The sequence below is a fragment of the Pipra filicauda genome, unplaced genomic scaffold, assembly GCF_003945595.2.
Source record: "Pipra filicauda isolate LSUMZ 115617 unplaced genomic scaffold, ASM394559v2 scaffold13_size5146498_pilon, whole genome shotgun sequence".
In the NCBI taxonomy this organism is placed as follows: domain Eukaryota; kingdom Metazoa; phylum Chordata; class Aves; order Passeriformes; family Pipridae; genus Pipra; species Pipra filicauda.
In genome coordinates this window covers 731409-754875 of record NW_024103874.1, presented here as the reverse complement: position 1 = coordinate 754875, position 23467 = coordinate 731409, and the positions used below count along the sequence as shown (strand labels likewise).

Sequence of the window (23467 nt, the reverse complement as noted above, 5' to 3'; positions counted from 1 at the left end):
TTTCGGGAAATAGCTTAGAAAGTGTGCTAAGATTTAATTTTTAAAAGTCAAGTCATAATGAGCAGGTGGAGAAATACATTAATCAAAGCAGCCAAAAGTCCAAAAGTGAGACAACACCTTTTTTTTAAGGCTGTGAGTCAGCCAATTGAGACATTTAAAATGACATTCAGCTCCACCTAGTGATGGAGGTGTAGTTTCAGGGATTGATGCTGACATAGCAACATCACCCAGGAACAATTCTGACATCAATTTGGTCTATAAATGTGGATTTAGAAACTGACTGTTGAGGAAAATTAGAAGGTAAGACTCACTACTGTGACTTACAGCATCTTTTGTGATTCCAAATACAGAGTAGTAAATGACTGAATATGGTGACTCCAAAAGCTTTTCTTCAATATCAGTGTGAGCTTTAAAAAGCCTTTCTTTCTCCTCTGTCAATTTGCTGCCACATTGTGCACCAAGTTATCAGTGTAAACACTGATCCCTGAGCTGCCTGAGCTAAGACTGAAACACAAAAGATGCATTTAGGAGTTCCAGGAAGGCTGGTAAAACCAGCTAAAGAGCATCACAGCTGAATCCTGCCATGTATATCCCAGAGAAGCTTTTATCAAACAGCCATCACAGTGCAAATCAAAAATTCCCCATTCCTGTTGTTTTCATACTTAAGCATTTTCAGGAGTGGAAAACAAGACCAAGGAAACTACAACACATGCCTGACTTTATTACTTTAATAAACAATGCAAATATTCCAATCTTGATGCTTTACCAACAGGATGAAGCAAAGGCTTTCCTGAACAAATAAATAACTGCAGTAACCAAAATAAGAAAGTTCTCATTAAATATATGGAACCCAAGACAGGAAAGTACAAAAAAAAAAAGAAAAAACAAAAAGAAAGTGGTGGATTTTTTTTTTCCAATGTAATTGAAAACAATGTTATCAAAACATTTAATAAACTAAGGAAAAAAATGTATGTTGTATTTAGAAAAGCTTTAACTGTCCTCAGCCTCAAGATTTATGTTGTTTCCAAACTTTGCATAGAGCTGAACTTTGAGGTCAGATAAGACCCTCTGAATTGACTCCACTCGGGACTCCAACGCTTCGATTTCTTCTTGTAAACTTCTCTGAAAGAGAAAAAACCCCAACCAATTATATAAAAGAGAGTCATGTTTGTCACAACATATAACCAACCAAGAGGTGTCCCTGTGCCAACTGAGTGCCCAGTCAGGCTGCAGGATTTCCTGCTGGGCCAAAGGCTGGGGTGACTTTGTATCTGATAGCCCAGCTGGGACTTACCATGCACACACAACTCAAATCCTAAATCCACTCCCCCTCCTCAAATCCCAAATCAAAGTTTAGAAAGTCAAAGGTTCACAGGACGGACAGATCACCCCATTGCAGTGCTCAGCACACAGACAGGACAGCCAAGGAGCTCCTGTTTGCCCAGACACACCTTTGCCTCCTCCAGCATCTCCTGTGTCTCCTCCTGGGAATGACTGATGAAGACATCCCCGATCTGGTAGGGTATCAGAAGGGAATCTGCATCATCCAGCATCATGATGTCATCACAAGCATCTTCCAAGTTCTGAAGTTGTTTCTAAGTATCAAGATATAAGAGAGATGCTCCCTTTGTACCAGGTCAAGTGTTTCAATGCACACAGTTAGATAAGGAACACCTATGTCATGCCACCAGTTGGACAAGGAACTCAGTGAGTCTGGATTTGGGGCATAAATCCCACCTACCACCAGAATATCTAAAGGAACAGTTCCAGAGCTGTAATTTAGCATCAGTATTAAATTCAATCCAGTAGAAATTCCTAGTCAATACTCATTATCCGTCATTAATACCATAATTCTGTCTAGGCAAGGGAAGTACAGCAAATTTAAATTTCAGTAATATCTGATATGCTTTTACACAAGATTTTTTTAATTTAGCTAAAGAACAAAGAGAAAAGCACCTAAAATGGCAAACGGTAATTACTTAATTGCAAAAGTAAGATTGCTCAGAGTCCCAGCACCTTAAGCCATCAATGGAACATCAAAATAAAAAGGAACATTTTTACAAGAACATATCAGGCAAAATAATTACAAAAAACATTTTGTGCCAGTAGTAGCAGTTTGTAAATACTCGGTAAAGCTTCTCTGGAAATTCTATGGGTGATGTTGAAGGAAAGTGACTTAATAATGAGAATGATGTATCCTCTCCAGCTCAGCAAAATAAAACCTCTGTGCTCTTAATGACAGTCTGCCAACACATCAAAAGAATGTAACCAACAACTGCTTTTTTGGCTCAAGACAAAATAAATATGAATAATCTCAGGCAGGAAATACTAAGAGCCCTACAAACAGCCACTATAGAGAGATAATGCTTCAAATATGACAGCTCAAGACTTTCAAGAACTGCATGCAGAATGGTTCTAGAGATCTTTATTTCTTGTTAATTCTTTTCCCCTTCACCATTCTCCATTTTCAAAGTATCAGAAACCCCATATTAGAATCAAAGCATTACTTCAACTCACAGCAATCCACAGCCCCTATTTTCTGTTACAGCTGAAAACTGACTCAGGGCAATGAAGAACATGTGATATCTGAAGCAAAGATACCTTTTTCACTTCTATTTCTTCTTTCAGCTCTGTGATCCTGCTGGTATTTCTTGCAAACTTGTTAATTTTCTGCTGATCTTCAAAAGTGACATTAACATCTTCTGCAGCCTGCAAGGAGGAGAGGGCAAAATGAACACTTCATTTCTTACATTAACTTGGGTCTCACTACCAAATTACTCCTACAAAGCTTCTGAAAAATAATCTTGCAGCCACTACATTGTGCTTATACATCTGACTCCTTAAAATGCCTCCTGAAGGACATCAGAAATACCCACATTTAGCTGGGTAACACCCAATTAAAACACCAGCCATCCATGGCATCCTAAAGCCAAAGGTTGTTTCCTGGACAGGGCTGGCAGCTGAACAGGACACTCAGCTCCAAAATCCCTGCAGGAACAGTGTAACACATCCATGGGATCTGTCAGCAACACATTTTATGTGGTTATCTGTGATGTGCCACAGAGGATTTTAACCCCCTGACCTGTGACCACACAGACTTTCCCTGACAGTTCATTTTTTAAACACTTCCAGGGATGGTGACTCCACCACTTTCCCGGGGAGCCCGTTCCAGTGCTCTCTGGAGACCATTTACAAGGGTCTGGAATGACAAGGCGAATGCCTTCAAACTGACAGAGAAGGGTTACATTAGATTTTAGGAAGAAATTGTTCCCTGGGAGGGTGGTGAGCCCTGGCACAGGTTGCCCAGAGAAGCTGTGGCTGCCCCGTCCCTGGAAGTGTCCAAGGCCAGGTTGGACGGGGCTTGGAGTAACCTGGGCTAGTGGAAGGTGTCCCTGCCCATGGCATGGCGTGGGACTGGATGAGTTTAACGTCCCTTCCAACCCAAACCATTCCGTGATTAACCATCATTTCACTGAATAATTTTTTCCCAATATACACCCTGACCCTCCCCTTGTGCACAACGAGCCGCACCAGCACAGCCCCCGGAACGCCCTCAAACCCGCGGGGCCAGGGCAGGGACCACCCGAGCCCGGGGCTGCGGGGGCAGAGACAGGCAGCGGAAGGCCTCGGGAAACCCCTGGGCGGAGGGAGCGGTCGGGGAAGAACTGAATTCCTCCGGGAAGGGAACAAATCCCAGCGGGAAAGAGGCAAACCCCGCCGGGCCCTGTCCCGCACTCACCGCCTTCTTCATGGTGGCCGCCATGTTGGTCGGGCTGAACCACTCACCCTCCGCGCAGAGGGGGAGCTGCAGATTTGGGAAAAAGAAGAAAAGCAAAGAAAAAAGCCTGACAGCGGATACTCTGCGAGAGTCGCGTCTTCTCCTACTTTTTGCCGCTCTCAGCACGGCAGAATGGCCAGAGGAGCGACGAGGCATGGAATGAATGTGAGCCCATCCCCGCGGCGCTTGGTACGACCCGGGCGCAGGGGAGGGGCCTCTGCGGGGGGAAAGGGAGAGTTGCGGCCGCCAGGGGGCGCCATGAGACGGGAATGGGATGGGACGGGATGGGACGGGACGGGACGGGATGGGACAGGACGGGACGGGACGGGACGGGACGGGATGGGGTGGGATGGGACGGGGTGGGATGGGACGGGATGGGATGGGACGGGATGGGGTGGGATGGGACGGGATGGGATGGGACGGGATGGGATGGGATGGGATGGGGTGGGATGGGATGGGGTGGGACAGGACAGGACAGGATGGCATGGCATGGCATGGTGTGGCATGGCATGGAATAGGGTGGGATGGGATGGGATGGGATGGGATGGGATGGGATACCCTCCCGTGAACTGCAGTCGAAAGCTCTTAGACTAAGACCCAAAGAAGGTACCTGGGTATGGACAGTCCAGGGCCCTGGATGGTGTAATTTAAAAATGTCTGGTTTCAGAAGAGAGTTTGGAAAGCTGGGGTGTGGCCTCGAGCTCCCTGAGCAGTGTCTGCAGAGAGCTGGGATCTTGCTGTGAGCCAGGACCTGACTGGGGTCAGAGGGTTTGGTCCCAGGCAGTTTGGGTGCTGACCCCAGAGATGCTGAGAATGTCCTCCAGCAGTTCGGAGCCCCAAGACCAAACCATTCCCTGAACACACAGTTTATTACCTTTCTTTCTCCAGCTGTGATTTAAAACCCCAATACCCTGATTTCATGCAATGGTCTGGTTCCCGTTCCTGATCCAGGGGCTGATGCACTTCCCTGCTGTCTGATGACACCCAAAATCACATCTCCCCCCCCTTTCCTAACACCTGAACCATAAATACCTCAGGATGTTATCCAGTGACCATTGCAATGGAAAACACAGGAATAGAGTGTGTTTGCTCCTGATAGAACCCCTTGCTGCTGAGGGAGAACCCAGTCCTGCCCCTGCAGGGGAATCCTTGCTCTGTAAAACCTCATAAAAGCCCATTCCAAAGGGGATCTGTGGAAAGCAATAAAAGACAACACCCAACAGAGGAATGGGTGTATATTTTAAAAGTTTATTATTCCTGTGAGAATGGAGAGTTGGGGTTCCTGCTTTATTCCTTATGGAGATGGATCTCACACCAGTGGTGTTCAGCTTCATTTCACAGTAGAGCTGCTTTGGAAGCTCCTTCAGTAACTGCTTTTGGCTGAATAAATTTAAGAAAGTCACACCTACTCGTGGGAAAGATTGCAGCAGGTTTTACCTTAAGAATTTCAGAAGTAAAAAATACTCTATAATATAGGAAAATGCTCTATAATATTATATTCTATGATATTTATTGAATGAAAAACCTTTGGGGTTTTGGGGGTTTTTTTCAGTTCAGAATGACTGCTCATTTCAAAACTCCTGTTACAAACCAGGAGAAAAAACAGAATAGGAAAAAATATTTTGATTTTGGTTGTCCCTCAGGCTGATTGTTGCATTTTATTTTGGTACCCCACTTTGCCTTGTTTCCCCACTAAGGGGGAAAAAATTAATCACGAAAATTCTCCTCAGAGAATTATGTTATTATTAATTTATATAAAACATAAACCTATTTCTCAGCCTATTTTCTCAGAGAATAAACTCTCATCTCTTTGGTCATTCTCCTACTCTTCCCTAAATCATCTGTGTTCTCCCTTCTCAAAGATCCTCCTAGGAAAGGATAGATTAACTGAATTATACATGTCAGGTCTGAGCCAATGCAATTTTCTTCAAGAGAAAAGGAGTGGATTTCGTAAGAATTCGATGACTCGAAGGCTTTGAAAATAAATCTTTTTCTCCCACATGCTCAGGCAGGATTTGTGGGGGGAGCACGTTGCCAAGAGTAACTCACTGGAGCCCTTTCTTATGTAAATAAAAGTGAAAACAGTGCACGAGTGCAAACATCCAGCGGTGGAGTAACATAAACCCACTGAACTCGGTGACCTCATTTCTCTTTCAGTTGCATAAAAGGACTTGCTCTTTCTTGTGCTGGTCCTTGTTGTTGTTGCTGGTGTGGTTTCCTTCACCTCGTGCTCTGGTGGGATCCCTTCCACTGCTGTCTGTACCCTCCACACCCCTCAGCTCACGTCTCCTTTGTGGTTCTTTGCCACACTTTCACATTCCTCACTTCAGCCTTTTGCAATCCAGCTCGGTGGGAAAGAGTCTCCTCGTGCTCTTTTCTGCCTGAGTCGTTCTGAATGACCAAACTCTTGCCCCCTTTCCCTGAGCCTTCTCATCTCTGAGCACCTTGGAACACCCACACGTCAGTGGTGCTTGTTAACACCAGGGGCATTAGAAATGGAGAAAGTTTAGTGGAGATGAAGTGGTTGGGTTTATCCAGGTTTGGTCTTTATGAAGTGGATCCCTTTTAGCAAAAGCCACACAAAATTGTAGCATTTTAATTGTGCCAGTACATGAAAGGAGTGCAGCTTCCACATCATGTAGGCACGGGGGTGGCAATAGCCTGACATTCCCAATATTAGAGAACCTGACTCACTGTGGAATGAAGGTCCTTGTGTCACAATGTCTGTCTGCCCTTCTTGCACCAATATACCAGGCAACAGAGGTTCAAGGAACAAAATCCCCTTCTGAGGGTGTTCTTCTTTTCCAAAAGGGCATGTCAGTTCTTAATGATACAACTCCCAAGTGTTTATAGGTCAAGTTCCCCCTGATCTGAAAGTTTTTCGTTGTTTTGTGATCTGAGGGAAGGAAGGCAGATTTTCTCACATTTGTAACCTCGTTCTTTCAAAGAAAGAAGATCCCTCCTGTTTGTCAAAAGCAACATCACCCTTTCACCCTTCAAGCCCTCCCCTATGTTCATATATATCCAGCATTAGTTATTGAATTGCATTAGGTTCCTTCTGCAAGGAATCCCAAAAAACTTCACCCTCTGTGAGGGAAACTTGTCCTTGCCCTGCCCAGAGTGCTTGGCAGATGGTTCTGCAGAGTCAGCTGGACCTGTGGAGCCAAGGGGAGTTTCTGTTTGTGCCTGAGATGGAAGCTGGAGATTCCCTTTTGCTGGGAAATCCCTTCATGGTTAAGCACATTAAAAGACCTTTATTCCACCTTCATGAACAGCATATTCTGTAAACACAGTGCTTTATAATCCCATAATTCTATCCCAGCAGAACAGTTGTTGTTGCTTCATGTTGGATTTATTTCAAATAAAAGGTAAGAGCTCTCTCTGCAACCCTGCCCTTCCCCACCACTGCTGGGAATATTCCAGAGTCTAAAATATTAGCCCTATATCTCTCTTACTCTACAGTCCATCTTGTTCCATAAATGTTTCTAGTGATGGAACATCTCTCAGTTTCCCAAAAACTTTTTTGTGGCCTGTACTGGAAATCTTTCTACAGGGCTTTCAGCTGCAACAGCAGTCTTGCCCTTTTTTTTTTAATTTGGTTCTTCATCTTCAATGAAAACTGCTCACAAACCACCTGGAATTAGGTCTTCAGTTACACCCATAAAGGTAGAAATAAATTCTTTTTTAAGAGAAGCACTGTCAGTGCCAATTTCTCAGGTCACTAGGTATTTATTAAAAAAGACACCTAAGGAGGAGTAGAGTCCTGTTCCCTCCACAACCATCACCCCACTGGGTTCCCTCACTTTAAAGCACAACAAATTTATATGCCACTGAATCCAAAGCTGTTTCTAAACTCTCAGGAATCTGTCAGTAATATTAGTGTAGTGTTACTCATCATTTTTAATGTGTACAAGCCTTTTTTTTCTCTTTTTTTTCCTCCTTTTTTTCCCCTCTGGATTGGGAAAGTGTTGTCAGAACCACAACAGATTTTGGGAGAAGAGTTTTCCTCAGAGATACATCAGATGTGCTCATTTGCTGCTTTACCAAATAAAGCAATAAATACATAAAATGTTTTCCCAAGGGCAATGTTGCAGCCAGTGAATCTGAACTGAAACTCTTCCCCAGAGAGGTCTGTGCCCAGGCACTGGAGCTGAAATAACCAGCTGGATTTCAGGCTAAGGCTTTATCTGATGACCCACTGCTGCAGTCTGCTCTAATCCCTCCAAAAGCAACGAATAGGAGGAACCAGGATGTGGCCCAGAGGGTATTGAGTTCAGCCAAGCACAGCCCAAGTGCCTTTTGACTGACTAATGGCAAAGGCAGAGAGAGTTTTCATATTTTCTTAGGGCTCTAATGAAGACAACAGAAGCAAAATGCCCTCAGCTCACAGCAATTCACCAGTTAAAGTTCAAACTCATCTCTTTGGGGTTTTACAGAAGTAATTCTGGATTAATAGTATCTTGTACATATCTGTTAGACCTTTCATCAGACAAGGGTTGTTTTACCCTCCCCCTGCCCTGGGATGAAACAGCAGTGCTCCATAATAGTAAAAAAACATTAAAAACCTTCCTATTTATTTGCCATTTCTGGGAAATTTAGAGACCAGGTGTTAACACCAAATAGTAATCTTGGGCAAGATGATGATAATGCTAATAACTAGGTCTCCTCCCCTCTGAACACTTGCAAAGGACTCAACTGGGATGGTGTCACTCAGAAGGAATTACCTACAAATGGCACAGAAAGTGCTACCAGCAGTTGGGGCTCTGGGTTCTGTTCTAACTCAGGGGACAGGTGCTGTTTACTTAGTCACTAAATCCACCTCCTCAACCATCTTTCTCGGTTATTGGCAAGAGTTCCAGGTGCTAAATTCATGAGAGCATCACCTTTTATCTTGGTATTTCAGGGCAATTTAGAAACCAGAGATTAATACCTGTGAAGCTAATTCTAGGAATATAACACAAAATAACATGAAAGACTATATTCACCCAATTATCCTTTATGAAACTTTGTAACATGTCAGCAGAAGAACAAGAATTATTTATTTTTGTGAGATAAATGTAAGCAAAATGTACAAGAACAACACGGTTGTGTTTTCTTTGACAAAGTGGCTGGTAACATTTCACTGACATGGAGGTGAGCAAGAAACAGGAATCTGTTTGCTTTCCAAATGCTCGGTATGAGATCAGTTTTACCTCAGCAGAAACATCCATCAGATCGAAAGCAAAATGATCCGTGCAAACATTACGGACTTAATCAACAAATCCAGTAAATTGCATGAGTTTGAGTCTGATTCAAGGGCTTGTATAACCAGCTAAACAAATTCTTTCAGGACTCAGACAACAGCTTGTTTTTACAGGCAATTAGACAGTCCCACAAGGACTAAAAGCTTCAGATTTTAAGCATAGAACTTTATTATAAATTTCAAGTGTTGTTTGAATTAAAGGGATGTTCGATGTTCCTGCAGTTGAAAGCTTTCCTTGATTTTGACAAACAGATTTTGGTTACTGACTTCCATTGTACTCTTATCAATTCCCCTCAAACTGAAAATATTCATAATTTTTCAGTATCATAACACAGTGTTTCTGTAAGCAGAGCTAAAATCAAGATTTAATTTCCCAGTGGGGAAAGATCACCAAGAATTCCTATACTCCTGGAATCACGGAATGGTTTGGGTTGAAAAGGACTCCAAAGGTCATCTCGTTCCATCCCCTTCCACAGGCAGGGACACCTTCCAGGTTGCTCCAAGCCCTGTTCAACCTGGCCTTGGACACTTCCAGGGATGGAGCAGATTTTGGCAGTTCACTCCAAATTCCCTCAGTTTCCCCCTGGAAGTGTTGAACACCAGTAAAGAGAATCCAAGACTTCCAGTATTACCCAGGTGGCACATCCTTGAGTGAAATTCCTGCCTCCTGAACATGAACCATAGGAGTTGAAAGATGAAATGTTCTGTCAGATTCCTAAACACTACTGTTTTTTAAACTAAACGTGCCTTGGGGAAGGTGATGAAAGGTTCCAAACTTCTACCAGTTCTGTCCAAAGAGAAGTATTCAGCCTGGGACAGTAATTTGTTCTCACAGCATCCTAATGCACAAATCCCTCACCACCACAACTCACTTCTCTGCTCAAGCAGGACAATATTGCTAAAAGACACAGGAGACTGGTAATGCCCAGAGAGTGACTCTAATTTTCACAATCAAATGGAAGAGCCTGACAAGTCCTGAGTATTTCCAAGCTGGCTGTCAGAGCATCTTGTCCTGGACCTCAATTTCCTTGTCCACTTTCTCCCTGAGTTATCCCTTTGTCAGCTCAACCTCTCCAGGGAATGAAGTGTGTTGGGGGGCATTGCTTGTTCATGTAAAGCAGATGATAAATATTTATTCACAGAAAATATGGTTTAACTTTTTTTCTTTTTTAAGCAAACTGTGCTTGATTTAAGTCAAGAAGTCTCTTCATTTTCTTGCACCAGGCACTTCTTTAGAGGCTCCCTCAGTAGTTGGATGTTGCAATGTTTATTGCAGAGGTAGATATCTCCAAACAGGTCATGGCCAGCTGGAAGATTCCTTGGCTGCTGGAGTTTGAGCTGTTCATCTACCTCTGTTTTTCTAGATTCCCTCTCTAAGGAGTACCTTGGTCTTGGTTTGCTCAGCAGACCTTTATTTCCACACTGCTACTGTCACCTTGAAGAAGTGTAATCATCCAGCATGCAGTGATATCAGAAGGTTTAGTGTTAAAAAGTATCATTTAAGTAAAAATATAATAAAGATTTCTTTTGCTTTCATTTCACAGTGAATGTGAGTAACTTGGAGATCTCAATTTTCAAACATTTCAGTTTCTCTTCTGTAGAAATGGGAATTACTGTACTTTCCCATTTCCTAAGCTGAGGCTAAATTCATCGATATATACAAAACTTAAGATTCTCAGCTGGAAAGAAACACAGAATTAAAAGTGTATAAACAAACACAAAAAAAAAACCCCTTTCAATAACAAGTAGAGTTTGCAAGTTGCTTTCAATTTGTCTTCCCAGCACTGTGAAATACCTTGTGTGTGACAGAGACTCTGCCTGTATTGTCTACTCATTCTCCTGGGGGCACTTCTACATTTTGTAGTATTTTAGAAAACACAGGAGACTTCACAAACATTTTAGAGCCAAATCAGCAAAAAGGTTTTTTCCAACAAGGAGAAAGAGTAGAGGTCAGGAGACAGGAATGGTGTAATATGTCACAAAGCAAACCTCCTGGAATGACAGGTATTAAGAATGAAAATCCACCACCACTCTAAAGCTCTTTCCCACCGAGGAGTTATTTAGGTGCTATTTAGTGTATTTGAAGTGTGCTACAGGAAAAGCTGCTTGTTCACTTTGCACTTTTGATCTGCTCACTGGAAGCTCAGATGTTGTGTTTCAATGAGCTTCCCAAGCACATCTCAGTCTCTTAAACCCTGGTGAGGAGATCTTGCCTTGATGGGATTTCCAAGCTTTATTCAAAGACTCTGTTACTATTTGCCCCCCAAAAAGTAAGACCAGTAATTACTTCTGCTTACAAAGCAGCTCTAAAACTTGGATTTTAGGTACTGATTAAAGAGTTTAGTGGTGCCTTTCTGTACCAGCACAACAGTGCCCAGCACATCTTCTCCTGAAGCATCACGCTGGCAGATGGTTTTTCAAGGAATATTCTCTCCTGACATCTGAGAGTGCAGAAATCAAAACACATTTTTATCTGTAGCAAAAGAGAAGCGTAGAAGAATATGTATCATAGGTTATTTACTTTTGATCTTCAAATATTTCCTGGTCTGTGACCTAAAAATACTTCTCATCAAAGTGTAGAAGTGAAAGGGGTTTTCACTCACAGTTGCCATTAGCTGTTATATCAGAAAATATTGGGAATTCTTGTGGATAGACATCTGAGGGACAATGGAGCCATATTCACTGTTAAGTGAAGATATGCCCCCAAAAATTCAGCTCAAGAGTGCTGCAAACTCTTGCTTTACTCTTAAAACAACTCTTGATATGTTCTAAAGGCACAAATTAAAATTAAAGCCTTGTTTTTGAGATCCTTTTGAGAAGGGGGAGGAAGAATTGAAGGCTCAAAATGCCCTTGGAACTGCACTTTAGCAGAATTTGAGGCAATCATTAGCTCTCCCAGCTCCAGGCCCAGCAGAGCTACAAACACACCAGCTTCCCTGCCAGGGAGTTACATCACGACCACAGGAGTTAAATAAAACCTTTTCCATTCTGTAATTTAATAAAAGCTTAATAGAGAAGATTTCGTATTAACAGGGTGGTTTCCTCTCCATAGCTGTGAAGAACATGGAAAAATTGACCTGTGCCCAGTTTAGTCTTGACTTGCCTATTCCAGACTCTTCTGAAGAGATTGTTTCACAGGCACTAATCTGTGACCCTTCAAATGAGTTCATTTTGACTCCTTATATAGACAGAGAGCACAAATTGTCCCTTCTTGTTTCTCAGAACTTATCACTGAATGGAGCCTGAACTGTACTCAGTCTCTGAAGACAACAAGATGTGTTTCAGTAGGACTGGTTGAAAGAAAACAAATCACAAAAACATCAACCTGTGGTGTTTCCCTAAGAAAAAAAGTTACAAACCTTTGAACCAGCTTTAATTTTAAAGCCTGCCTGGAAAGGGCTCTGATCTTGTGGCCCATGTAGTTTCTCACGGAAGAAAATCACTGAAATAGAAGGGCAAGATTGGGAAGGATCTACAAAACTCCCAGGAAAAGTCTGCAGTGAGATGTAACGCTTTTGTACATTTTCTCTGCATTGATCACTGCTACCTTGGGGGTCTTATTGTTATTAATTGGACTTTGAGACCTGTGCCTTTATGGGTCTCAGGTTCTGTTTCAAACCCACCTTGTGATGATCCTCTGCCTGCGCCTTGTCCAAGACACCCAAGTATCTGCACACTCTGTATCTTACTGTCACGCACTTGAATAAAGGGAATTAAGAGCTGACTCACAAAATTCACCTTGGGAAGGAACAAAAAAAGTAGTGTGGGGTGGGGGAAAATCAAATCCTCATTGTAGCAAACCTGTCTTTCCTGGAAATCCTCTGGTTTACGGGTAGCTTTTTGTCTTGCAGCAAGTTCCACAGCCTGTCTGAATTCTCTTGCACAGAGAGGACACAGATGAGTTCCCAGGTGACCTGGGCAGCTTTACCTGTGCTTGCACCTCTCCTGCCTTTGCTTAGCCTGAAATGCTTTATCTCTGAGCATTATTGTACAGTTTCTGATTAAAAGACTATGGCAATAAATGATTTTTGTCAGAATTTCATGTCTATAGCAACCCCCACAGCAAAGGGAATTTTGCCTTCTCTGATGATGCACTTTCCATAAATCACGTGCCCTTTTCATAAAACCATGGTTAGTCAGCCCAGGAGGGTAAGAGCCACACCACAACTCGGTATTCCTCAGCTCCCAGACACTTTTTATTCCGTCCTATTAACGCGCAAATACTGAGGGAAGACGGAACTATTTTGGCACCTGTGCACTGCAGGATGAACATCACAGGCCCCCCCGCGCTCATGCGGGTGAGATCTGGCCGTAGGAAGCCGAATTAAACATAAATAAATAAATAAATAAATAAATAAATAAATAAATAAATAAATAAATAGAGAGGCGAGGGGGAGCAGCAGCTTTCCGAGACCGTTCGCACGGACGCCGGGCAGCTCGGGAAGGGAGCGGTGTCGCTGCCTGCAGGGACCGCGGGGCTGGAGCCGCGCATCCCCCGGCAGCTCAAAATCAAACCTCGCTTTTATCAGTAGCAAAAGAGAAGCGTAGTAGAAGAACACGTATAGTAAGTTATTTACTTTAGGTCTCCAAATATTTCCTGGGCTTTGACCTAAGATACACTTTGGGGGGCCGGAACCGCGCATCCCCCGGGAGCTCGGGGGACCACAGAAGCGCATCCCCGGGAATTCAGCAGGGACTGGGACCGCGCATCCCTCGCGGGCCGGCGGGTCAGGAGCCGCGCATCCCTCGGGAGTTCGGAGAATTGGGGCCGCGCATCCCCCGGGAGTTCAGCGGGGACGGGGATCGCGCATCCCCGCAGCCCGGCGGGTCGGGAGCGGGCGGAGGCGCGGCGGGCGCTGGCTCGGTGCCCTCCTGCCTCGCCTGAACCCTTTGATGACCCGCCTGCCCCGCGGGCTCCGCGGGCCGGGCCGGGGCAGCCGCCCCACCCCACCCCACCCAGGGCTGCCATTGGCCCCGATGAAAGTCCAGCACCTCCGGCTGCTATAAATGTCCCTATAGCGGGCGGCGCTGGCACCGCGCTGTCACCATGGGCGGCCGCGGCATCACCCTCCTCCTCCGCCACCGCCTCCCCGCCCGCACCTGCGGCCGCGCAGCCCCCGCGTCCTCCCTGAGCGCCCTGCGGCCCGCGGAGACCCTGCCCGGGCCCCCCAGCTGGCCCCTCATGGGCAGCCTGCCCGACGTGCTCTGGAAAGGGGGTCTCAAGAGGCAGCACGAGACGCTGGTGAGGCGGCAGAGCCCTGGGGATGGGATGGGGATAGGGATGGGAACGGGGTCGGGAATGGGGACGGGGTCGGGGATGGGGACGGGGTCGGGGATGGGAATGGGGATGAGGATGGGGACGGGGATAAGGATGGGGACGGGGACGAGGATGGGGACGGGAATGGGAACAGGAATGGGGACGGGGATGGGGATGATGGGGATGAAGGTGCTGCGGCGAGGGGAGCACTCACTGCGGGGGTCTCCCCTGCGCCCCCAGGCCGAGTACCACCGGAGGTTCGGGAAGATTTTCCGCATGAAGCTGGGGGCTTTCGACTCGGTGCACATCGCCGCGCCCTGCCTCCTGGAAGCTCTGTACCGCCGGGAGAGCGCCTGCCCCCAGCGCCTCGAGATCAAGCCCTGGAAAGCCTATCGCGACTATCGCGACGAGGGCTACGGGCTGCTCATCCTGTAAGTGCCACCCACAGCATCCCGGGGAGGTGCCGGGAGGGCCTCTTGGTCCCTGCCGTGCGGGGGAGCCGGTGCGGGATAGGGCGGGTCCCAGGTGCCCGGGGGATGCTCCAGCCTGCCCTCCGCTCCCCGGGCTGCGCTCCCGGGGCTCATCCCCCTCCCCAAGGAGCACAAGGCGGTGTCGGTGCGATGAAGTATCAGCGGTGTCGTGGTGCACGTGCGGCGGGTTTGGGGTTTTCTTCTTCTTTTCTTCTTCTTTAAGTCTCTCGCTTCCCAACCTCGCTGTCTTTATTTCAATCTAGGGAAGGAAAGGACTGGCAGAGGGTAAGAAGTGCCTTTCAAAAGAAATTAATGAAGCCCAGGGAAGTTGTGAAGCTGGATACGGCTATCAATGAGGTACTGGGCTTTGAGAAATCCTTCCTTTATCCTCTGCAAACCTGGGGAATAAAAGCAGATCCGGTTTCTCTGGATAGCTGCTGATATTCTGTACAGTGATAAAACCACGAGTTCATACTCAGATTGTTCAGGGAATAACAAGTACAAACTCATCGCCAGGGTCTGACCAAAAGTGAGACCACACAGAAACCTGTAGTTGAGACTATCTGTCTCCACAGAACAGTGAGATCATTCCACAATGACACAGACTCCTGCAAGCAGTTTTTACCTACTTCTCTTGCGTTCAGTAGTTTTTGCCTTTACTCCTTCATTCTTATGTCTCCACCCCCATCAGGGAACACCTACCTCCTTAACCTCTGTGTTCCTCACCTAGTTTGAGGAGCATCTGTGATAAACAACTTAATTCTCTTCGTTGTGAAACTCCAGTGTTGCCCCAGAGTGAAGTGTTTCATCCCTGTGGACAAAAGCTCAGTTTATGGAAGTACAAGCCATGATAGCACAAGAGTCTGTAAAATCCAAACATACATTCACACCCGGGGAAGTTGAATCTTGTTCAAAGAACAGGAAACAGAAGGATTCCTCTCTTAGGCAAGATTGCTATCTATTTAAAAGACAGTTGAAATACTGAATTGCACAGACTTTCTATTAGCTGATGTCATTTTATCCCTTATTTTCTCTCTCTTCTTTCCACTGCTCAGGTCCTGGAGGATTTCATGCACAGAATAGATGAAATATGTAACCACAATGGACAGATGGAAGATGTATATTCAGAATTCAACAAATGGTCCTTTGAAAGTAAGTCATTTTTTGTCTGAGTATGGTGCACCTGCCATGGCATTTCAGTTCCAGTGTGATCAGGGATGAATGTATTGGCTGATTATTTCCAAACTGTTGGCTACAGTATCCTGGAAACTGAGTTGCAGAACATCCAGGGAACTATCACAGGCAAAATTCATCAGCAGCTACACAGATTTCTCTGTTTAGTTACCTGTATGACTTACTAAAAACATTCAAACATTGTAATGGTTTATAAATCCAAAACCTTAGGGAATCAGGGTGCATTTATCTAGACTAGGATCAGATAGCACATGACCTTTTTTTGTCCATCTGATATTTGTTAATTACCAGCAGCACGAGATCAATGAAATGATCCAATAACAGTGAAGAAGTGCTCATTGCAGACAAAGCTTGGAAAATCCCATTTAAGATGTTTACGTTGGGATTCAGAAGCACTGGAATAAGTTACCAAGTCAGGAGCCTCCATCTTTAGAAAGCTTTATATGGAATCTGCCAGGAATGACCTAGGGCAGAAGAAACAGCCTCAGTGGTTCCCAAAAAGAGGGATGTTGGCTGTGGTGTGTTACTGAACAAGCTCTGCCAGACCCATCTGCTCTTGGCTGGCTCAGCTCAGCAGCCTGTGGACTGAGGCCCTGAAAGTGGTTTTTTTTCCCCTGTCAGTGGTGAAGGCTGATTTTGGAAAAGGACAAATAGGAAGTGAGAGCTTTAAAAAAAGAAGAAAAGGCAAGTGGAAAGGGGTGGAAACTGGTGGAGTGCGGGATGCTGTCAGTGTTTGCAAGTGGTTTCTGGCTGTGGGAAGGGCTAGGAAATGCTGGAGGAGATGACCTAGGAATGCTGGAGGAGATGGCCTAGGAAATGCTGGAGGAGATGGCCTCTTCAGGCCCAGTTTTCCTGCCACTCAGTTCTCTTCAGTAGCATTGCCAAATATCTTATTTACCAAATAATGCCAGCCCTGCATGGCAGAAGGCTCTGCTGCTCGTGAGGGGATCAGTGGTGCTGCTGTAAGGGCCCCTTAGCTGGACACTCGAGTCTGAGGGAAAGAGGCAGAAGGTGTTTAGAAAGTGCTGCTCTCACAGGTGTGTATCATGGAACATTTTCCAGAAGGATAATCCAAGCCATTCCTCGACAAATGACGACCAACACACACACACTTTTGCTTACATCATTTAATTATAGTACTGCTTAACAACAGGTATCTGTCTGGTGCTGTATGGAAAGAGGTTTGGCCTCCTGCAGCAGGATGTGGAAGAAGAAAGCCTGAACTTCATCAAGGCAGTAAAAACGGTATGGAAGAGTCTTTCCTGGGGCTGTAGTGATTTTCTACCCCTCCTGCTAATGAGAGGCAGCAGTTTAAATGAGTCACCTGAAAAACAGCACCTCGAGCTTCTGTGCTACCTGTGCATTGGCAGCTTTGCACATCCAAAGTGACACTTACAGTGCAAAGCTAATCCTGAACAGGGAAAACTGCTGTATGGACATCAGGGTAATCCTGGAAGTGGAGTTGGCAGGTTGGTTGGTTAACTCTGCTCTCCCTCTGAGACACCTGTTGTGCAACGCTGCTCTTTGCTGGGTGGGACTGCTGGGGTTGTGTGGGATTATGCAAAACTGCTGGATTTGGAGGTTACTCATTCCTGCAGGCAAACCTGCTGTGCATTTTGCTGTAACTTGGACTCTGGTGATACAAACCTGCCTAATTTTAGTCATCCAAAAGATAGGCATCTAGCCCAGCCTAATTTTTTAGCTCCATCTGTTGTCAAGGGAGAGAGAGGCACTGCCAAAAATTAGCTTGTCCCATTCTAAACAGGTGCCTGAAGTAGAGAAGATGCACTGCCCACTGGAGAAACCTCATGTCCTCCTCCTGACTGTCCCTAATTTTTAGCTGGATATGGTCTAAGTAGGTTGAGACCCATCGTTTCTCTCCAGGATGGAAGATCTGCCAGAATCTTGCCTTCCTGAAAACTGCCTCCTACTTCACAGTCTTATTTCGTTCAGAGATTGCAAATAAGTATAGATTAAAGACAGATTTCCCAAAATCTTTCTCCACCACAGATGATGGCCACTTTTGGGATGATGATGGTGACCCCTGTGGAACTTCACAAGGGGCTGAACACAAAAGTCTGGCAAGCTCATACTAAAGCATGGGATGACATATTTAAAACAGGTTATTGTTTTAAACATAATTTCTCTTCTTTTCCTTTATCTCTGTTTCCTACTTGGTGGAATTAACTCTCTTCATCCTTGCTATTGTTCTATGCTGCTTTTAATCACTTCAACATGGATTGGAATAGCTTTGCTGCACTAAACACAGACTAATTCCAACATGGGAGTAGGTTTTTTATGACTAACACTCAGGTCTGGTTGTGGGACAATACTCAATTCCCAGGGAAGCCCCAGGATATTGGGAGCCAGCAATTAATTCCACTTTAATCTGTCGTAAAATAGCCAGAAAGTGTATAATCTCTTAAAGGCAAGTATATGAGTGAGAAAAGGGACTTCCCTCAAAGGGACCTCAAAGGGAGTTGTTTTCCCAAGAAACAAGAATTTTACACACAACAAAACCTGTCGGCTAAAAAAAAAATAAAGAAATTACAGGTTTTCTGAACAACCTGGAATATGGTTGTAAATCTTAGAAGCAATTTAAATTGTAAGGTACAGTTTGGCTTTTTGACAATTTTTTTTTTGACTATTTAAGATGAATTGGCCTTCAAGGTTTAAAAAATTACTCTAACTCCAGATATGAAGTCAAGTTTGTATTTTTAATATTTTGCTAAACACTGACAAGTGTCACTAAAAATTGAGAAAGATTTTGGCACTTGGATGGCTGTATTTGAGTACTTGATACTTCAAGACTTTTGGTCAAGCCAGCCCCATGTGCACTTATTTTATTGCTTCTTAATTTATGGGGTTTAGGAAAGACACTTTATAACAGTTTTGTTCAGAAAAAACAAAGTTTAACACCTTCACTTGACAGGAATAACTCCTTACTAGGAACTGCAAGGTGTTGGGCAAAATCTACTTCTCTGTATTTAAAAAAAAATCCCCAGCATGTGGAAATTTGGCATCTCTTTGTGCCTTCCCCTTGTAAATCAAAGGTTTACATTTCCCCCCAGGGAGTCTGAGTACTAAGACTCTTTGATTTTTTTAACACCTTGATCCCCTTTGAAAACCCGAGGCAATAAATTTCACACACTTGTATTTCTGTTTGCTAAATATTTCGCTCAATGTCTCACTGATTTCCTTTCCTAATTTAAGAAAGCAGAATTCCTAAGAGTTTGCAGGAATTTCTTCTGTTCAAAAGTGATTTTTGGGACTGGGATTTTTGTCTAAAGACTGAAAATACCATACTTTATTCAGTATAAATATACTCGCTATTTATTCACTGCTTGCAAAAAGAGCCCAGCTTGGCACCTCCTTTCAAGGTCCTGCATGTCAGACGTGGCTTTGTTTTTATTTTTACAGTATTTTTACTGATTTTCCATTAATTACCTCCCTCTCCTCCCTCCTCAGCCAAACACTCCATTGACTGTCGACTGGAAAAGCACTCTGCAAACCCTCAGGAGGATTTTCTGTGTGACATCTACTCTGGAGGACAACTTTCCAAGAAGGAGCTGTACGCTGCCATCGCAGAGCTCCAGATTGCTGGGGTGGAGACGGTAAACCTGGCTTTGCAAGAGCTTCAAATCCTTCCACTGCCTGCCTGCCTCCATAACCCAACCACCCTGACACCTGGAAGGGAGCTAATCCTGCTTTGCTGGCCCAAGTGCAAACGAATATTTACCTGAAATCATAGATTTGTTCTTCTGCTCATCATTCCTAGAGAACAACTGGGATGGCTCATAATCACTTAAGCTTTCAAAATACCGTAAATCAGTGACCAGCCATAAGCACTGCTTTGAACTTTTGGCAACTTCTTCCTTCTGTCACCACAAATGGAGGTCTTACATTTCTTTTTGTTTTCTTTCAGACAGCCAATAGTTTACTGTGGGCTCTGTATAACATTTCACGCAATCCACGTGTCCAGCAGAAGCTTTTCCAGGAAATAAAGAATGTTTTGGCTGCTAATGAGACTCCAAGTGCTGAGAACTTGAAGAATATGCCTTACCTGAAAGCATGTCTGAAAGAGTCCATGAGGTAAAATTCCTAAATAAGAGCAAAACGGTCACAAAGTTTTTTACCAGCTTGTGTGTACCAGAGGGGTAAGAATTTTCCAGTACACATAATTTTGTTCATCTGGTTGTTTAAGGTGAACTATGAGAGATACAGGAAGAAAAAATGCTGGAAATGTAACCCATTGTGTTTTTTTCACTGTAGATTAACCCCATCAGTGCCATTTACCACTCGCACCATCGACACGGAAATGGTTCTGGGAAATTATGTGCTGCCCAAAGGGGTAAGGCAATGAATTTAACTTACTAGGGTGTTTTGCCATTTATTAACTGTCTTATAAACCACAGAAGTTGGTCATAATTCAGTTTTAAATTGACTTTGCCAAAGGATGAGGCATAAGGAATGAAGAATTCACACCAAAGATTCCCATAAACTCGACCCCAAACCTGCCTGCACTGCTGATGGATTCAGGCAGAAATATTGGTCAGAAAACATTTTGCTGTGCTGCTTCAAATATTTTTTTTCCAGTTTTCTCATGATTTTTTCCTGAGGAAACCGTGACTTTTTCTGTGTTCAGACTAATCCTCAGGGAATTGCATGGCATCTTCTGAGGAAACTGCCTCGCCTTTACTGCTGCATTGGTTCTTTCCATCAACGAGCTGATTCACTTGGCAGCTCTGGACCGATTTGTAACGAGACTCTCTTTGTTTCTAGACTGTTCTGATGATAAACAGCCATGCCCTGGGTTGCAATGAGGAGTACTTCAGCGACTGGACTCAGTTCAGACCAGAGCGCTGGTTCCAGAAGAGCCTGATCCGTCCCTTCTCCCACGTTCCCTTTGGGATGGGGAAGAGGATGTGCATCGGGCGCCGCGTGGCAGAGCTGCAGCTCCACCTGGCCCTTTGCTGGGTAAACACTCCAAAAAAAAAAAGTCATTTTGTGCACAGCGGGCATTCAACTTCTAACAAAGCACACTGACGGAAACATTTGTGTTTCAGCTCGTCCGCAAATACCAAGTCGTGGCCACTGACCAGAGGCCGGTGGAGACTCTGCACTCGGGAATCCTCATTCCCAGCCGGGAGCTGCCCATCGCATTCCACAGGAGATGAGGTGAGTGAACGGGGCTCTTGGAGCACAGCACACCTGGCTTTGAGCATCGTCCAGAATTTCCATAGAACTGGGAGTGCAAGACAACAGGTGTTTGTCTAATCTTCATCCTCTCGATGTGAGATGGATGAAATGTCATTAATTTTCATTGCTTTTAACAATAATGCAGATCAGAAAGGGTAAAATCAAAATGTATACACTGTTGGAGAAAACAATAGCCATTATTTTGTTATAATATAACTTCTCCACTGCATTTCTATAAGAAATTTCCTGAAAAATGGCCTTTGATTTTTGAGCATCAATTTAAGGATTAAATAGTCTTAGTGAAGGAACAGTACCTCAGTGCTCTGCAGAGTTTAGATAACAAAACTTGATTTTAGGTATAAGGACAAAGAAAAAATCTATTTGTAAATGGTTATGCAATGTTGCAACTTATTATATATTTTTGTTCAATAAAATCGAACATAAGATTTTCTCTGCTCACGTGAGCTTACACAAATGAGCTGATAAAATAGCTTATTTGTCTAACAATCTAAATTGAAAAACCAAGTCTTTGACCTAGAATTAAATCCTCAAATTAGAAATCAAGTGACATTTAAGTACTATGGAAGATATTTTTGTGCTGGCCAACACCACAGGAAGAAAATCACTCAGTATAATCTGAATCCTTTAACTGAAGTTTTCTCAGTGCTGTTTACTTTGAAATAATTGATCACAATATAGATTTTTTTCTCTTCAATACAGCTTGCAGAAAAATAAATGACAACCCTGCTGCTGCCTCCTCTTAAAAAACAGGCATCAACTGGAGAAGTCAAAGCTGTGGAGGCTCCACCAGCCAGTGAAGAATTGCAACACCCATCCCTTGAACAACTGCAGAGTCAGAAATAGCACCAAGAAAAGCTCCCAGATTGTTTTATTGGGAAAATGTGGTTAGTTAGTTCATCCAGTGTTAAAAGGAAAGAAAAACATCATGTGCATTCACATACCTGTGGAAATACAGTGATTTAGTGCAGCTGAGGGACTGCCCAGGACAACGAGCTGTGCAGTGCTCTGGACAGTTCTTGTCAGTGCACATGGAAATTATTGCAGCCTCGGGCTCTTCCACAGAGCAGCCTGGAAAGAGCTGCCTCCCAGTTTGGGTTCAGTCCTGACTGCACTGGCCCTGTCAGCTCAGAGTGGAAGAGCTTGGGAAGGCAGTTTAAGGGAGAAGAAACTGGTTTAGTCCTTACCAATCATCAATGCCATGGATTAAGCTGAGATGTGAGATGGCAGTCAGGAATTAAGCTGAAAACAGGGCTTGAAAATCAGGATAATTAAAAAAGGATATCTCTCTGGTGTTATATAAGAATATAAGGACAAATGTACATAACAGGATTCATTCCTCATGCCTGCACAGTACTTTCATTTGTACACAGTGCTGTGCCTGGCACAATCTCTGCTCTTGCCCAGGAAGTTTCAGGCCTCTGATTCCTGCACAAACCATTTTATCCCACCTTTATTGTCAAACCTTAATGGCCTTTTATTGCATGAAAAGGCCTCATTCAAAAATGGAACCACTGGAATCCTATGGGTTCTGCCACTGTTAAATGCTGATTATCCTAACAGGATAGTGACTTCTTTAGATGAGTACTATAAAATGTATCTTTCAAAGAACAATTTCCCAGGAAATGAGGATCCTAAATATTTCAAATAGGTTTTTTTCTTGTGGAGACTGCAGTATCTGTATCTAAAGGTTAAAATTGTCACTGCCCTGCATGTAATATTATATGTTAGTTGTTATGGTCACTAGTTTTTCCAATGATGCAGTTTGAAGTCCAGCTTTGTATATACATAACCATGAATGGTTGTTTTTATTTTTTTACTTTCTGAAATGATCCAAGTTCTTAGTATTTGTTGGTCTGTCCCCTGTGTTTTGTTTGTTTTCCTCTGTTGTTATACTCAGACATGGAAATGTAGCCCTATTAAAATGTATAAAGCAATTTGTGTATTATCTGAATATTTCTAGTCAATTTGGTAAGTCAATTTTGTAATAAAATAAAGGTTTCTATTGTTTTTCTATGATTAGTCTTCCATAGTTTATTATAAAGTCTTTGTAGCTTTACAAAAACCTTGCCTTCCATGGCAACCTCTTGCAAAAAAGCTGCTGTGGTACTTTCATCCCTCTGCTTGACATCCTCAATGGGCTTGAGCTAGAAATTCTACCAAGTTCTACTTTAATCCTGCAGTGAAAATCTCCTGCTTTATGATACCCAGAGCTGCTGGATTGTGTGGATTGTGACAGTCAGCTGGGAGACAGTTTGGAAAGCTCAGCTCCTGGTGGGAGGGTCTGGTGGGCACTGCCTGGCACACCC

At 44.0% G+C, this 23467-nt stretch overlaps 2 protein-coding genes across 2 annotated transcripts; one reads left to right on the top strand and one right to left on the bottom strand.

Moving 5' to 3' along the window:
* Nucleotides 1–701: 701 nt before the first annotated feature.
* On the bottom strand, nucleotides 702–3820 carry PFDN4 (prefoldin subunit 4). Its single transcript, XM_027710713.2, has 4 exons — nucleotides 3740–3820; nucleotides 2602–2709; nucleotides 1452–1595; nucleotides 702–1122 (listed from the first exon to the last, which is right to left on the bottom strand). Exons 1-4 carry the CDS (start codon nucleotides 3761–3763, stop codon nucleotides 991–993), a joined length of 408 nt encoding a protein of 135 aa, XP_027566514.1. The 5' UTR covers nucleotides 3764–3820; the 3' UTR covers nucleotides 702–990.
* A 10247-nt stretch (nucleotides 3821–14067) lies between these two features.
* LOC113982339 (1,25-dihydroxyvitamin D(3) 24-hydroxylase, mitochondrial) lies at nucleotides 14068–23177 on the top strand. The gene is made up of 12 exons (XM_027710436.2): nucleotides 14068–14262; nucleotides 14518–14708; nucleotides 15011–15104; nucleotides 15803–15899; nucleotides 17095–17186; nucleotides 17952–18063; nucleotides 19410–19555; nucleotides 19867–20033; nucleotides 20214–20292; nucleotides 20724–20918; nucleotides 21008–21119; nucleotides 21861–23177. Exons 1-11 carry the CDS (start codon nucleotides 14068–14070, stop codon nucleotides 21116–21118), a joined length of 1479 nt encoding a protein of 492 aa, XP_027566237.2. The 3' UTR covers nucleotide 21119; nucleotides 21861–23177.
* The last annotated feature ends 290 nt before the right edge of the window (nucleotides 23178–23467 follow it).

Excerpts from the sequence above, each read along its gene's own strand:
- LOC113982339 (XM_027710436.2), top strand. The coding sequence starts at position 14,068 with ATGGGCGGCCGCGGCATCACCCTCCTCCTCCGCCACCGCCTCCCCGCC. Across the intron at positions 18,064-19,409 it reads GGATGACATATTTAAAACAG|CCAAACACTCCATTGACTGT; the intron begins GTTATTGTTTTA and ends CTCCCTCCTCAG. Across the intron at positions 20,919-21,007 it reads TCCACCTGGCCCTTTGCTGG|CTCGTCCGCAAATACCAAGT; the intron begins GTAAACACTCCA and ends TTTGTGTTTCAG.
- PFDN4 (XM_027710713.2), bottom strand. The coding sequence starts at position 3,763 with ATGGCGGCCACCATGAAGAAGGCG. Across the intron at positions 2,710-3,739 it reads CGGCCACCATGAAGAAGGCG|GCTGCAGAAGATGTTAATGT; the intron begins GTGAGTGCGGGA and ends TCCTCCTTGCAG. Across the intron at positions 1,596-2,601 it reads AAGAAATAGAAGTGAAAAAG|AAACAACTTCAGAACTTGGA; the intron begins GTATCTTTGCTT and ends CTTGATACTTAG.